General features: G+C 55.9%; 2 protein-coding genes and 1 long non-coding RNA gene across 4 annotated transcripts in view; 2 read left to right on the forward strand and 1 right to left on the reverse strand.

The window, feature by feature from the left end:
• The window catches only part of GGA3 (golgi associated, gamma adaptin ear containing, ARF binding protein 3), a 36,931-nt gene extending 30,122 nt beyond the window's left edge, over nucleotides 1-6,809 (reverse strand). The window contains exon 1 of one of the 2 annotated variants that reach the window (XM_038372013.2): nucleotides 6,515-6,809. In XM_038372013.2, coding sequence (XP_038227941.1) covers nucleotides 6,515-6,554 — 40 coding nt within the window. In that variant the 5' untranslated portion in view covers nucleotides 6,555-6,809. Of the gene's footprint in view, nucleotides 1-633; nucleotides 951-6,514 lie in introns of those variants that run through there. The other variant, XM_038372012.2, reaches the window with a different exon arrangement.
• A 1,654-nt stretch (nucleotides 6,810-8,463) lies between these two features.
• Nucleotides 8,464-16,382, forward strand: MRPS7 (mitochondrial ribosomal protein S7). The gene is made up of 5 exons (XM_038371417.2): nucleotides 8,464-8,693; nucleotides 11,984-12,175; nucleotides 12,825-12,888; nucleotides 14,696-14,863; nucleotides 15,632-16,382. The coding sequence occupies exons 1-5, from the start codon at nucleotides 8,617-8,619 to the stop codon at nucleotides 15,851-15,853; spliced, it is 723 nt and encodes a 240-aa protein (XP_038227345.1). The 5' UTR covers nucleotides 8,464-8,616; the 3' UTR covers nucleotides 15,854-16,382.
• On the forward strand, nucleotides 8,704-10,911 carry LOC122456733. Its single transcript, XR_006275760.1, has 2 exons — nucleotides 8,704-9,417; nucleotides 10,829-10,911. It is a non-coding gene; the product is annotated as an uncharacterized LOC122456733 (long non-coding RNA).
• Nucleotides 16,383-16,573: the final 191 nt, after the last annotated feature.

The raw sequence follows: 16,573 nt of genomic DNA on the forward strand, positions 1-16,573 counted from the left end.
AACTATCTCCCCCATCTCATCTCTGCCCATCCTCCCAATAGAGTTGAATATGTTGACACCCTGAATGACTTCCCATTCCCACCCAGAAAGAAATAATAATGGTGTGTCGAAGAGCATTATAAAGGAACACACAGAGCTCCTCACATAGAGGGGTAGGGGGAGCACACAGAGCATTTAGTATTGGAGGGCTGAAGGGGACATAAAGACCATGGAAATTGGAGAGCCCACAGAATCCCTGCTATAGTGGAGAAAAATGGGGGACAATGGACTGGGGGGAGGTGGGACAGACAGAGCCCCTGACATGTGGCTGAGGGGGCAATGAGGGGGGACACAGAGCTTCTGTCACTGGAGAAGAGGGCCCCAGTCCTGGGGGCAGAGGGAGCATAGGGATCTCTGGCATAGGAAGAATGGGGGAGTATGGGGACACACACAGAGCTCCTGGCAAGAGAGGGTTGCAGAGAGTCCCTGAAATAGAGGGGGTGGGAAAGCAGCACACAGGGAATCTGTGGAAGGGAATGGAATGGAGGAATGCAAGCCTACAAAAGCTACAAAATGTGTGGCCACCTAGTACAGTATACTTTGCATATGAGAATCCAACCCACAGGAAAATTTAGAGAAGAAGGGAATACTGACCTTTTACAGCCAAAGAACTGGTAGTTTGGAGGAGGTGGGGAATGAGTAAAGAATTTCCCTGGTTCACAAATGAATCACCAAACAACAGGCCAGACCTGCTGTTGTGGCCACTGCAATTGAAGCTCTGGATTTCTGCTTCACTCATGCAGTCACGAAGAGCACATTGAACACTCAGTTGGACAAGTTATTGGTGGGGATATTTTTGAGAGGAGAATCATTCCTCCAGTGTGAATACATAACAACCCGTCTCCCCTTCCCCCCCATCTGTAGCAGAGAGCCCATCTACAGAGTAAGTTCCTCCTTGGTATTACCCCATAGCAACTTTAGCAACAGGGATGGGATGCACAGTTGAGCAGAGGAGCAACAGGAAGTCAGTGGCAGGAAAGGGACAGGGAGTGAGTGACAGGGAGGCAGACAGAGAATGGGGAAGAAAGCCAGGCAGTGAGAGAGAGAACAAGCCAAAAGTGAGTGGGGTGAGTAGGTGGAGATAGCCGGCAGGCACTGGGAGAAGAGGGGACAGGCACAAGACAGGTCAAGTACGTACTCAGAAATGATCAGACTTTCAATTTAAAAGCAATGAGGAAAGACTGAGCATGACTCTAGGTGGGGGCTGGAAAGGGCAAAAGGCAGCAGAGACAGCATCAGGCTATTAGATAACCTGACAGGGACTCAGAAATGGGCAGTAAGGTCAAACAGACACATGGGATAAAACCCCAAATGCACTGGAAAACCTTATTTCAGGCAGATGCTTGGTACATTGTTTATAAAACAGCTAGCATAATAATAACTGCATACATAATCATTTCCCTTTGTGAGAGACCAGAAGGCTCTGTCCATCTACACACAGAGAAAATATCTCTATAGCCCATCATGCTGCTAAGAGTATTTTTTCATGTGAGTTGGTGGAGGTGACAGAAAGTGGGTGGAGGGGGCATGGGCACAGACCGGGAGAGGGAACTGGATATGGAGTGGGAGGGCTTGGAGTGGGCATGGGAGCATTTGGCAGAGGAGGAGACATAAGCAGAGAAGCAGGGAATGATGGATATGGGGGCAAAAGGGGCATGGACAGGACGGGGGGGCCATGGACAGGGAGACACAGAGGCATGGACAGGATGGGGGGGCATGGACAGGGCAACATAGGGGCATGGATAGGATGGGGGGACGGCACAGACAGGGGGACACAGGGGCATGGACAAGATGGGGGGACACGAACAGGGGGACACAGGGGCATGGATAGGACGGGGGACATGGACTGGGGGACACAGGGGCATGGATAGGACGGGGGACATGGACTGGGGGACACAGGGGCATGGATAGGATGGGGGGACATGGACAGAGGGACACAGGGGCATGGATAGGATGGGGGGACATGGACAGAGGGACACAAGGACATGGATAGAACAGGGGGGACACGGACAGGGGGACACGGGACATGGATAGGACAGGGTGACACAGACTGGGGAACACGGGCATGGATAGGACGGGGGACATGGACAGGGGGACACAGGGGTATGGATAGAATGGGGGGACACGGACAGGGGGACACGGGCATAGAAAGGACGGGGTGACATGGACTGGGGAACACAGGGGCATGGATAGGATGGGTGACGTGGACTGGGGGATACAGGGGCATGGATAGGACGGGGGGACACGGACAGGGGGACACAGGGGCATGAATAGGATGGGGGACACGGACTGGGGACACAGGGGCATGGATAGGATGGGGGACACGGACTGGGGACACAGGGGCATGGAGAGGACGGAGCGGCATGGACGGGGGACACAGGGGTATGGATAAGGCGGGGGACACGGACGGGGGACACAGGGGCATGGATAGGATGGGGGACACGGACTGGGGACACAGGGGCATGGATAGGATGGGGGACACGGACTGGGGGACACAGGGGCATGGATAGGACAGGGGAACACGGACTGGGGGACACAGGGGCATGGATAGGACGGGGGAACACGGACTGGGGGACACAGGGGCATGGATAGGACGGGGGACACGGACGGGGGACACAGGGGCATGGATAAGGCGGGGGACACGGACGGGGGACACGGGGACATGGATAAGGCGGGGGACACGGACGGGGGACACGGGGGCATGGGTAAGGCAGGGGACACGGACGGGGGACACGGGGGGCATGGGTAAGGCAGGGGACACGGACGGGGGACACGGGGGCATGGGTAAGGCGGGGGACACGGGGGCACGGGTGAGGCGGGGGACACGGACGGGGACACGGGGGCATGGATAGGACGGGGGACACGGACGGGGACACGGGGGCACGGGTGAGGCGGGGGACACGGACGGGGACACGGGGGCACGGGTGGGGCGGGGGGACACGGACGGGGACACGGGGGCAAGGGTGGGGCGGGGGACACGGACGGGGACACGGGGGCACGGGTGAGGCGGGGGACACGGACGGGGACACGGGGGCACGGGTGAGGCGGGGGACACGGACGGGGACACGGGGGCACGGGTGGGGCGGGGGACACGGACGGGGACACGGGGGCACGGGTGAGGCGGGGGACACGGACGGGGGCACGGGTGGGGCGGGGGACACGGACGGGGACACGGGGGCATGGATAGGACGGGGGACACGGACGGGGACACGGGGGCACGGGTGAGGCGGGGGACACGGACGGGGACACGGGGGCACGGGTGAGGCGGGGGACACGGACGGGGGACACGGGGGCACGGTGAGGCGGGGGACACGGACGGGGACACGGGGGCACGGGTAGGACGGGGGACACGGACGGGGACACGGGGGCACGGGTGAGGCGGGGGACACGGACGGGGACACGGGGGCACGGGTGAGGCGGGGGACACGGACGGGGACACGGGGGCACGGGTGGGGCGGGGGACACGGACGGGGACACGGGGGCATGGATAGGACGGGGGACACGGACGGGGACACGGGGGCACGGGTAAGGCAGGGGACACGGACGGGGGACACGGGGGCATGGGTAAGGCAGGGGACACGGACGGGGACACGGGGGCACGGGTGAGGCGGGGGACACGGACGGGGACACGGGGGCACGGGTGGGGCGGGGGACACGGACGGGGACACGGGGGCACGGGTGAGGCGGGGGACACGGACGGGGACACGGGGGCACGGGTAAGGCAGGGGACACGGACGGGGGACACGGGGGCATGGGTGAGGCGGGGGACACGGACGGGGGACACGGGGGCACGGGTGAGGCGGGGGACACGGACGGGGACACGGGGGCACGGGTGGGGCGGGGGACACGGACGGGGACACGGGGCACGGGTAAGGCAGGGGACACGGACGGGGACACGGGGGGCACGGGTGAGGCGGGGGACACGGACGGGGACACGGGGGCACGGGTGAGGCGGGGGACACGGACGGGGGCACGGGTGGGGCGGGGGACACGGACGGGGACACGGGGGCATGGATAGGACGGGGGACACGGACGGGGACACGGGGGCACGGGTGAGGCGGGGGACACGGACGGGGACACGGGGGCACGGGTGAGGCGGGGGACACGGACGGGGGACACGGGGGCACGGGTGAGGCGGGGGACACGGACGGGGGACACGGGGGGCATGGATAGGACGGGGGACACGGACGGGGACACGGGGGCATGGATAGGACGGGGGACACGGACGGGGACACGGGGGCACGGGTGAGGCGGGGGACACGGACGGGGACACGGGGGCACGGGTGAGGCGGGGGACACGGACGGGGACACGGGGGCATGGATAGGACGGGGGACACGGACGGGGACACGGGGGCACGGGTAAGGCAGGGGACACGGACGGGGACACGGGGGCACGGGTGGGGCGGGGGACACGGACGGGGACACGGGGGCACGGGTGAGGCGGGGGACACGGACGGGGACACGGGGGCACGGGTAAGGCAGGGGACACGGACGGGGGACACGGGGGCATGGGTGAGGCGGGGGACACGGACGGGGGACACGGGGGCACGGGTGAGGCGGGGGACACGGACGGGGACACGGGGGCACGGGTAAGGCAGGGGACACGGACGGGGGACACGGGGGCATGGATAGGACGGGGGACACGGACGGGGACACGGGGGCACGGGTGAGGCGGGGGACACGGACGGGGGACACGGGGGCACGGGTGAGGCGGGGGGACACGGACGGGGGACACGGGGGCATGGATAGGACGGGGACACGGACGGGGACACGGGGGCACGGGTGAGGCGGGGGACACGGACGGGGACACGGGGGCACGGGTGGGGCGGGGGACACGGACGGGGACACGGGGGCACGGGTGAGGCGGGGGACACGGACGGGGACACGGGGGGCAGGGATAGGACGGGGGACACGGACGGGGACACGGGGGCACGGGTGAGGCGGGGGACACGGACGGGGGACACGGGGGCATGGATAGGACGGGGGACACGGACGGGGACACGGGGGCACGGGTAAGGCAGGGGACACGGACGGGGGACACGGGGGCATGGATAGGACGGGGGACACGGACGGGGACACGGGGGCACGGGTGAGGCGGGGGACACGGACGGGGGACACGGGGGCACGGGTGAGGCGGGGGACACGGACGGGGGACACGGGGGCATGGATAGGACGGGGGACACGGACGGGGACACGGGGGCACGGGTGAGGCGGGGGACACGGACGGGGACACGGGGGCACGGGTGGGGCGGGGGACACGGACGGGGACACGGGGGCACGGGTGGGGGGGGGACACGGACGGGGACACGGGGGCATGGATAGGACGGGGGACACGGACGGGGACACGGGGGCACGGGTGAGGCGGGGGACACGGACGGGGGCACGGGTGAGGCGGGGGACACGGACGGGGACACGGGGGCACGGGTGGGGCGGGGGACACGGACGGGGACACGGGGGGCACGGGTAAGGCAGGGGACACGGACGGGGACACGGGGGCACGGGTGAGGCGGGGGACACGGACGGGGACACGGGGCATGGATAGGACGGGGGACACGGACGGGGACACGGGGGCACGGGTGAGGCGGGGGACACGGACGAGGACACGGGGGCACGGGTGAGGCGGGGGACACGGACGGGGACACGGGGGCACGGGTGAGGCGGGGGACACGGACGGGGACACGGGGGCACGGGTGGGGCGGGGGACACGGACGGGGACACGGGGGCATGGATAGGACGGGGGACACGGACGGGGACACGGGGGCACGGGTGGGGCGGGGGACACGGACGGGGACACGGGGGCACGGGTGAGGCGGGGGACACGGACGGGGACACGGGGGCACGGGTGAGGCGGGGGACACGGACGGGGACACGGGGGCACGGGTGAGGCGGGGGACACGGACGGGGACACGGGGGCACGGGTGGGGCGGGGGACACGGACGGGGACACGGGGGCATGGATAGGACGGGGGACACGGACGGGGACACGGGGGCACGGGTGAGGCGGGGGACACGGACGAGGACACGGGGGCACGGGTGAGGCGGGGGACACGGACGGGGACACGGGGGCACGGGTGAGGCGGGGGACACGGACGAGGACACGGGGGCACGGGTGAGGCAGGGGACACGGACGGGGACACGGGGGCACGGGTGGGGCGGGGGACACGGACGGGGACACGGGGGCACGGGTGGGGCGGGGGACACGGACGGGGACACGGGGGCACGGGTGGGGCAGTGGGTGGCAGACAGGGAGACACAGGGGCGAAGGGGTATTGATGCGGCGGAGGGCTGTAGACGGGTCACTGACGGGGTAAAGCGGGGACCTGGACAGGGGGACATGAGCTCAGAGAGCAGCAGTAAGGGGGGCACAGAGGCATGGAGGGGGCGGAGAGCAGCACAAGGGGGGGCGGCAGGCGGGTGCTGAGGGGACAGGGGCTGGGGGCCGCGGTCGGGGGAGGGGAGGGGGGGGGGTCACTCACTGAGCCAGGACTCCAGACTCTCCCCTTCCGCCTCCGCCATGTTGCCGGCCGGGCCCGAGACTCCGCCCCAGCCGCGCGAGAGCCGGGCCGGGCCGGGCTGGGGGAGGGGCGCAGGGGGGCCCCGGCGGGGGAGGGGCGGCAGCTCCGTGGTGCAGAGGAGCCGGCAGGGCGGGGGGCTGGGACCCCTCCGCGCTGTGGCCCCCGCCAGTGCTGGGGCTGTTCTCAGAGGGCTTCATGAGCCTCCCGCAGCAGGCTGGGGGGATTCTAACTCCCAAGAACAAATGGCTAGTAAAAGCCCCCCCCCCCCCCCGCAACTCCTCGCCCCAGTGGGCCTGGGGCTCAGACATCGCTGGGTGCGCACAGCGCCCCAGGCTGTGCCGGGGCTGTTCTGATTTACTCACAGTACCCAAAAAGTCCCCCATCCTATCCATGCCCCTGGGTCCCCCCCGTCCGTGTTGGGGTCTTTTCTTTTTGCGAATACAGACTAACACGGCTGCTACTCTGAAACCTGTCGCGGTACCCAGGAGCTCCCCCTACAACAGGCCCCAAAGCGTGGCAGAGGTTTTGCCATGCCAGTGCGCGTGCCCCATTGCAGCGGAGCTGACCCCTGAACTGGGTGGCAGAGCTTTTGGCAAGGGGAGCCGGCCCCAGAACTCAGGCCCCGGGGTCTAGTTTCACCTGGGTTCTCTTATCCACACCACCAGCCTAAATGACAGTACGCAGCTATGTCTGAAGTGGAGCCCGGAGCCCCTTATGTGGCTCGGTTTTATTTATTTTGTCAACCTTAACTAGCAAATAGAGACCCCTTCCTGGCAGATAGGTCCACGTATGGCTCCAATTGCAGGACCAGAGCCTGAGTTGCTACCCAATTTTGGCTCAAAATCCAGTGGATGGAAACTCCATGCATATGGAAAATGCATATTTTGGGCTTGAAATCTAAACTCTGGTCTGGTACGATGACAGTAATGTAAAAAGAAAAAGAGTACTTGTGGCACCTTAGAGACTAACAAATTTATTAGAGCATAAGCTTTCGTGAGCTACAGCTCGCTCTAATAAATTTGTTAGTCTCTAAGGTGCCACAAGTACTCCTTTTCTTTTTGCGAATACAGACTTACACGGCTGCTACTCTGAAACCAGTAATGTAAAACATGATCATAAAACAGGCTTATGTTTCATCCTACCAAGACATCACACTGGACTAAAAACACAGCTACTGGCACTTTGGGTGACATTTTCAAAAAGCCCAAGTGACTCATGGGACTTAGGCTCCTAAACATTTTTTTAAAAATGAGATTTGAGCTCCCAATTCACTTTGGTATTTTTGAAAATATTACCCTTTGCTCCTTAATGTGCAGAGCTGGTGCTGAGATATCCTGAGTGCTCCAGTCTGTCTCCACGGAGCACTATGCAGGGGTCAGGGCCCACAAGATGTCTGCCAACGCTTAGCCTAGGGTTCTCAAACTTCATTGCTCTGCATCCCCCTTCTGAGGACAAAGTTACTACATAACCCCTGGGGAGGGAGTGTGGGGGAGAAATGGAGACTGAGCCCCACTGGCCTGGTAGGGGGAAGAGGGAGCTGCAGCTGGAGCCCCGCCACCCCGGGTGGGGGTGGAACTCAGGCTTCAGCTTCAGCCCTGGGTCCCAGCAAATCTAATGCTGGCCCTGTTGGCCACCCGTTAAAATGGGGTCCCGACCCACTTTGAGGTCGTGCCCCACCGTTTGAGAACTGCCGCCAGACCGCTGGCTGAGATCAGATGCCAGTATTTGAAAGCTGTAAAGAGGGGGAAACCGAGTCACCATGCCTGATTCTGATCGCACAGGGGTGTAAATCAGGATGCACTCCACCCAAGTCAATGGAGCTGCATTGGAGTAAAACTGCAAGGAGAGGAGAAGGAGACCCACATTTCACCCTACTGCAATACACATGGCGGGGGGGGGGGGGGGACAAGATCCTGCTGCCACAGGAAAGCGGCCTGCCCCAGCCACCAGGCTGGCGCGCACCGGCCTCCTCTGCCCACGCAAGTGGCAACCGGGCGGGCAGGACGCAGCCACGCAGGCTGCGGCCGGGGCAGCCTGACGGGGTCCTGCAGCCCGGATGCAAGATGGCGGCTCCCAGGGCGGGGCGGCTGGCGGCGCTGGGCCGTCGGCTGGCCGCTCCCGCGCGGGCCTGGCTGCCCGGGTAAGGAGCGGCGGAGGCTGGGAGGGGAGCTGCCGCCCTGGGCTGGCGCCGCTGCCGGGGCAGGTTGTCAGGCGGCCCCGCTAGTCCCTGTTCTCCGGGAGGGGACAGGCCGCTCTCCCTCTCCCCCAGCTTCGGCCCTGCTGCCGGGGCAGTCGCGCCCCCCGCCCCCGACCTGGACATTCAGAGGCGCTGGAACAATTTGTATCGTGGGGGGGGGGGGGTGCTCGGCCATTGAACCCAACTAAACTCTGTATATCAGAGGTCCCCAAATTGTGGGGCGCGTCCCCCTGGGTCGGGGGGCCGTGGCTGAGACCTAGGCCAGTCCCCGTGGGGGTACCCAGCTCTGCTTCTGGTCTCATGTCCTTTCCTGTCTCAGGGCCCTGGCTGTGGCCCCAGCTTTGGCCCCCTTACTCCCATCTGCGGCCCCCCCCCCCGGAGCTGCGGCCCTGCTCCGGGCCCTGGGGGGGGCACAGAGAGGGGTAAGGCGGGGGTGAGCCTGAGAAGTTTGGGGACCGCTACTGTATATCATAGGAACCACTTTAAGCGAGTATCCCTAGTTCCAGCACACACGGGGGACAGACGTGTAAGGCCAGCTTCGGGCCCTGGGATCCTATGGAGGGAAAGGTTCATTCTAGTGATGCTTAGTAAGGCGATGGCACTTCCTACCTTCCAAGCTTTGTGCATGCACTAGCCGCGCCTCGCAGCACCCCAGGGAGGATGGCAGGTGAGCAAGTGAGTGTGTTCTGGTGGTGTTGCCCCACTGTAGTGTAAGTGCCGCTGTAGATTTTGGTCTTTTGAGTTGCCAAATCTCACTTATTATGGATTATTTTAAAATCATTTTAGAGCATCCAGGGAGTATTTTGTTGGGTGTTTAAAGAAAACGCTTGAAATCTTACTGATATTGACCTGTTTCAGAGTAGCAGCGGTGTAATGAAACCTGTCATTATGCAAGGCACTGAATTTAGCCGTATAGAGTGGAATTTTCTTAAATTTGTTAGTCTCTAAGGTGCCACAAGTACTCCTTTTCTTTTTGACATTGACCTGGCTTTGCCTATTACACCAGTGGAGTGATTTTTTTCTCAACATTTGCTCTGCTCTCAAAGCCTTTCGTCTGTGCTACCTCGCAGGCCTGGAACCAATCTCCCCTCTCCTCATTCAGATCCCTTCTTGGAACTTGCTTCTCTTTTAAAGCCCTTCCATTGCTATTCCACCAGTGAAGGATGTGGGCTAGTATAAGATGTATTGTTGCCCCTGTACTGCTAACAACTTTAAAAAAAAGTTTCACTGTTAATGTGTCAGGGGCCTGTGCTTTTGGAGCAGGAGGATCTAAGGTCTAGCCCTACTGTTTCTATGAAGTTCTGAGCAATCACGGTAGGCTGCACAAAAAACATGTTTATTTCCCACTCCCTCTTGTGGGTAGCAGTACCCTTACCATACCCTGTGGTCTGTTCTTTCACTATGTTTTTGGTCTGACTTTAGTCTCCTATCCTGCAACTGGTTTTACACAGGTGGAAATTTGCACCCATGCAGATCCAGTTGCAGGATTGGGATCTTTGATTTCAAAAAGGGTAACCAGGATCTTTGCTCTTGAGGGTAGGTACCTTGTCTCTGTATTTGTCTGTAAAGCACTGTGCCCTCTAGTGTACCTCTAACAATAAAGTGGCAGACAACTGCAGGATAATTGTGATCAAAGCAATATTACTGAATTGGAGACTCTGATTTGTAGTTAAAGCTCAGGGCTGCCACTTCTGTTTACTTCCTTGAACTTAAGTTGTATTTTTTGCTATTGCCATTCTCGTATGTACTTTTCATTACTATTATACCGTTCACAAGTGTACCCCACTTTAGATAATGAGCCGGATCCCATTTCCATTGAAGTTAAAAGGGACCAGGATTGGGATCAGAATTTTAAATTCCTCCTAGAATTGAACCCTTTCGCATTTATTATTCTGTGGATTCTATCATGGATACATTATTTGGAGAGGCTTTGGTGGTAGGATCCAGAGGTAACCATATTCTTCCTCTATCCCTCCAAAAAACCCCAGAATTCCCTGTTAACAGTAACTAAAAGGGAAAGCATCACCCTATTTAGGACCCCTGAACAAAGTACATCTATATAACTTTTGCTTTTACAGAGGAGCAGTTTATAAGAAATGCTCTCCCCCCCTCACATATCTGTCAAAAGTATTAAGAACATAAGAATGGCCATACTGGGTCAGACCAAAGCCCAGCCCAGTATCCTGTCTACCAACAGTGGCCAATGCCAGGTGCCCCAGAGGGAGTGAACCTAACAGGTAATGATCAAGTGATCTCTCTCCTGCTATCCATCTCCACTCTCTGACAAACAGAGGCTAGGGACACCATTCTTTGCCCATACTGGCTAATAGCCATTAATGGACTTAACCTCCATGAATTTATTCAGTTCTCTTTTAAACCCTGTTATAGTCCTAGCCTTCACAACCTCCTCATGCAAGGAGTTCCACAGGTTGACTGTGCGCTGAGTGAAGAAAAACTTCCTTTTATTTGTTTTAAACCTGCTACTCATTTAATTTAATTTGGTGGCCCCTAGTTCTTGTTCCCTATATTATGGGAACAAGTAAATAACTTTTCCTTATTCACTTTGTCCACACCACTATTAAAATAACATTACTCTTTAACTAAGATTTGTTTGTATTGAAGCCAGTGAGAGGTGATGGCATTTGGAACCTCACAGTTTCAGGCCTTTAATTTTTTTCAGACTTTAGGGCTTGTGGGATTAGCATCCCTGGTGCCTGCACAGAAAGGGGTTGGCAGCCTCTCAGGAGCCTTCCGTATATCCTTGCGGGGGAGAGGGCACCATTGCTGTTTGGGATTAGCTCAGGTGAGCGGTTGGCAGAGAGGGAGAGACGCATGCTGCTATCCAGGCGCTATATTCTTGTTGGCTTTATATTAATAATTAACTTTAACATTCAGCAGTTTATGGGTGACCAGAAGTTCATTATTTGCCATGTGGACATTTTTAGAACTTATTGATATTGCAGTCTCTTTCAGGAAGGGACTCTATTACAGTGTTTTTGTACAGCACCCAGCACAATGGGCCCTGATCCTGACAGGGGCCCCAGAGCAATACTAGAATACAAATCTCGCTAGTAAAGGTGGAAGGGTGCATATCCCCAGTACCAGTCTCTTTCCCTGTCTGTTCTGAGACTTGTTCCATAACACTGGAGATGGACTTGGTGAGCCAGACTGAGGAATGCTGTATATAATTATGCCAATTTACAGACCCCTTCATCCCATCTTACTCTTTGCAGGCTGACCCAGGTGAGATGGAGCCGGTATGGCCCCAGTTACCTCGAACCAGAAGTGAACAAGGAAGTGTACCACAAACCCCTAGAGGAGCTGACTGAGGAGGAGAAAACACAACAGGAGCTCAAGGCCCTCCAGCCTATAAAAGCTACCCCTTCTAATGTCACCAGCTCTGTGTTCAGTGACCCTACAATCAGGTCAGAAAGCACAGTCTCCTCTGTTACACCAGCTGTCTCCCAAGGATCATGGACAGTTGATCCTGCTCCCACTGAAATCACTGCGAGTTTTGCCACTGACTTCAATAGGAGTAGGACTGGGTTCATTGCTCAGAAGTGCTGAGCAGCCACAACCCTGGCGGATGGCTAGAGGTCAGCTCCTAATAGGATCATGTCCACAGAATTCTCTCTTCCCCTCTTCAGAATGAAGGCAGCAGATGAGTTGGATGCAGAGGTTTGTTAGTGAGCTCTCTGTACCTGGAAAGGGATTTGCTGTTTAAATTTGAATAAATAGCTCTTATTATGGAACAAAGTAATGGATGGAGTAATTGAGTGCTCTGCTTCTGAGCCTACTACTGCTGAGAAGTAAAGCCATTGCAGTGCCTCCCTGCCCCCAATCAGCCTTTGTCTACCTGGCTACCCATTGCCTTCCTGTTACTCTGTGTAATCCCTTTATTTTGATTAATCTCTTCCCATGAGGAAGATCCATTGAATAATAGTGGTTAAAGATGAGCACAGCCACCCAAAATCTAGCAGGGATAGGATTTAATCACAGGAACAACACAATTAGGGACCTCTGGTGATGGAACCAAAGTTCCAGTTATATCATGTTTTGGTTTTATGCTTGCAGTAAATTCACCAATATGATGATGAAGGGAGGAAACAAAGTGCTGGCCAGATCCATCATTACACAGGTGAGCAGACTGGACTCTCTCGTGTTTAAATATTACATGTCAAAAAACAGCATTAAAATAACCTTATTAAGCTTGCCAAGGGAATCACTCAGAAATACCAGAAGTAAGGTTGCCTGGGCAGAGTTTGTCCCCTCTGCAATCAAATCAGGTAGCTTTCTCCATGCTACGTGGGCCAAGTAGGAGGGTCATTGAGAATACAGGAGAGACGTGCTCCCTGCTTTCAGTTCTGATGCCCATCACTGGCACAGACTGCAGCAGCACAGAGCTGCAATTGCAGTGAAAGTCTTACTCTGCCTTGGGATGGAGCATGCCTAGTGCAGATGGAATCTAGCTGCTAAGCTCTAGCTAGTATCTACTGAGCATGTGCAAACTGCAGTTTTCTTCAGTGGTTTATAAATTGGCCACATTTGGGTGAATTTTCACAGGGATTGCAAAAGGCACATCCCTGACACAAAGACCACCCACCTTCCAAATTTGAAGTCCTTGTTCCAAAGCAAGGGGGCACTAGAGCTTAAATAAAAGATTGCAAGAATTTTTTAATATGTACAAAATGTTTTTTCCCTAGCCTTGCTTTCGGAACTGTTCTGGATAAAATTTTCCCCAAAAAATTCATGCTGAGGCAGACACCCAGCATGGAAAATGTCAGCCCAGAGAGTTGAAATTTGGCCAAGTTATAAGCAACTGAAAATAGTGGTTTTATGAGAAGTGTTGGGCAACACTAATAGGTGGATGCTTCCTTTCTACAATATTATTACTTAGCACTCTTTATCTGAAGATCTTTAATCTCTTCACAAAGAAGGGGAATATCATTATCCAGATTTTACCGGTGGTAGCTGTGATACAGAAAAGTCAAGTGACTTGCCTAAAATCAGACAAGACAACTGTGGCAAAGCCAGGCGTCAGAACCAGGTGTCCTGCCTCTCAGGGTATCCCCAACTCAGTTCACTGAACCAGGCTCCCTCCCTTTGGGCATTAGTTGATGTGGACCTGAAGTCTAGAAGCCTTCTCATTTCTTCAGTACTGAACTGCGCCAACTTAATGGGCTTCAGGATTCCTGATTTAGGGGGCATCCACTGGTGCTGTAAAGGGCAGTGTGTGTTGGATGGTGGATAGAAGTTGACCAGAAAATTGGTGAATGCAGCATAATCGTATGATATGTAAACTGGTGTAATTGATACGCTGAGGAGGTGGAAGTGCATCTTGGGAAAATCTAATAGGCTGTTGAAAGGTAAGAGTGAGGGCAGTAGTGCTTTATTACCTCTCTGCTACCCCCCATTTGTTGGTGATCACTGCTACGCTTCACACCCACCAACGGGCTATAAGAGGGAAAAACAGTGAGGACTGGACTCCAGCACAGGAATGTGTCTGTGTGTGGAAATCTGGGGTAAGGAGGTGAAAGGATTGAGTAAAACCTGTATTCGCAAAAAGAAAAGGAGTACTTGTGGCTCCTTAGAGACTAACATTTATTAGAGCATAAGCTTTCGTGAGCTACAGCTCACTTCATCGGATGCATTTCATGAAGTGAGCTGTAGCTCACGAAAGCTTATGCTCTAATAAATTTGTTAGTCTCTAAGGTGCCACAAGTACTCCTTTTCTTTTTGCGAATACAGACTAACACGGCTGCTACTCTAAAACCTGTAGTTGCTCAAGATCACCCTCTACTGGCCTACTAAAGGTATAGCAGGGTGGAATCCTCCATCGTCCAGATTTCTCAAGTGAAGGGGAGGGTGTGTCTGAAATTGTCCTGATTCTAACTTCGCTCTGTACACTGAGGCGCATGGGCATGTTTCCTTGTGTTTGTATTTAGACCCTAGAAACCATTAAGAGGAAGCAGATTGAGAAATACCATCAAGCCTCTGAGGAGGAGAGGGAGAGTATTGAGTGCAACCCTTACATCATCTTCCATCAGGCACTGAAAAACTGCCAGCCCATCATTGGACTATGTAACATCCAGAAAGGAGGCAAAACCTATCAGGTAAACAGGAGAAGGACCTGAAGGCCAGCACAGGATAGAAAGAATTGGACAGGGGGCAAAATTACCAGTGTCTTTCCCACCCCACCCAAAACTTGCTTGCATTTCCCTTGGAAGTACCATTTTATTATCATTCGTATTATAATGGCACAATGGGGCTCTGATCTTGGCTGGGGTCTGTAAGTGCTGATTTAAAGCCTGGACAAAGGCTGTCTCTTCAGCTTTCTTAATTAGGGAAATGCACCTAGATAACTTATGGGATTGTTAATGAAATATGGAGTGCTTCACCAACCTCCTATCCAGCCAATAAATTACTGCCCTCTGCTGGTTGATCAGAGACCTGCAGGAAATAGCTTGGTCAAGTTCCCATAGACAAGAGTCTACGTCGCAAAAAACAGTCTGTAAGTGGCAGTCTCTGCAATGAGGCCAAGAACCAAATGGAACTTCCCTCTAGTCCCAACAGGTGGCTACTGCTCTTGGGCAGGTTTGAGGCAAATGCTGCCTGCTGCCAACATGGGAAATTTTGTACTGCTATGCCTGATCTGTGGATTGATAGACACAGTTTGCTGCTGCTGGAGTCAGAGTGGAATGTTTCACCAATGCTAAACTCACTCATTCTTGGCTAGAGTTAATTTCTTCCCACCCCCTCAACAGCACTCACTTTTTTTTAATCACCTGGGAGTGTTAAACAATTGAAAAAAGGTATTTCAGCATATGGTCCTATTGTGAGGTAAGGCATTTTAACCGTGTTACTGCTTGAACGTCTGCTAGGTCCCAAGCCCCCTGAAGGACAATCGGAAACGCTTCCTGGCCATGAAGTGGTTAATTACTGAATGCAGGGAACATAAGCATCATCGGACATTCATGCATGAAAAACTATCCCAGGAACTGCTGCAGGCGTTCAACAACGAGGGCCCTGTGATCAAGAGAAAGCATGACATGCACAAGATGGCTGAGGCTAACCGGGCGTATGCCCATTATCGCTGGTGGTAGGGGACCCCGAGAGCAAGAGAGACCTTGCATTACAACAACAAGAACATTTCGTCACACTCCTATACTTGTGGAGAAGTAGCCTCCGTCTACTTTCTGGAGAGATGATGTATAGGGGAGGTTGTCTGCCAGCTTCTGTTAACTGCTTCTAGGCTGGGTCCATAAGCAGATAAAAATCAAGATGAAAAATGCACCCATAAAAGCTTCATTTCCTTTATTTTTCTGAGCAACACTATATAAAATTTCCTCTTTCCTCCATGTACCTGCTTTCTGAGAGCCTGGGAGGGGATGTCTTCAAGTCAGTCTACTCACATGATAAACAAGTTGTTGCTCTTATTAGCATTCAAGCCAAGGGTGAGCAAGCTGGAATGTATTGTGAATGTTCTTTGTGTATCAATGCTAGAGCCAGAAAAGAGCCCAGTTTGAATTTTAGATTGTTGCAGTACTGTCTGTTAGCAGAATCATTGTTTGACTGAGCACATGTGATCTGGATGTTAATGAGAAAATAAAAATGGAACCTCTATCATCCTCAGTTTGACTATCGCCATATGCTAGTGGTGGCTGTTTGTCTTAGGGTTTTGTACTGAAGCCCATCACTCTACAGAGCAGTGATATTTCTCAGCCCTCCAGCAGGTCAGCCAAAGGAAGAGTTATTCTCTAGGAGACGCCTTCCCACCTACACTCGGCTAGACAGAGTTGAAATCCTTCTCTTGTCCTGTAAAA

Source organism: Dermochelys coriacea, chromosome 14 (genome assembly GCF_009764565.3).
Source record: "Dermochelys coriacea isolate rDerCor1 chromosome 14, rDerCor1.pri.v4, whole genome shotgun sequence".
NCBI classification, from domain to species: Eukaryota; Metazoa; Chordata; order Testudines; family Dermochelyidae; genus Dermochelys; species Dermochelys coriacea.

Excerpts from the sequence above, each read along its gene's own strand:
- MRPS7 (XM_038371417.2), top strand. The coding sequence starts at position 8,617 with ATGGCGGCTCCCAGGGCGGGGCGGCTGGCGGCGCTGGGCCGTCGGCTG. Across the intron at positions 8,694-11,983 it reads GCGCGGGCCTGGCTGCCCGG|GCTGACCCAGGTGAGATGGA; the intron begins GTAAGGAGCGGC and ends TACTCTTTGCAG. Across the intron at positions 14,864-15,631 it reads AAGGAGGCAAAACCTATCAG|GTCCCAAGCCCCCTGAAGGA; the intron begins GTAAACAGGAGA and ends AACGTCTGCTAG.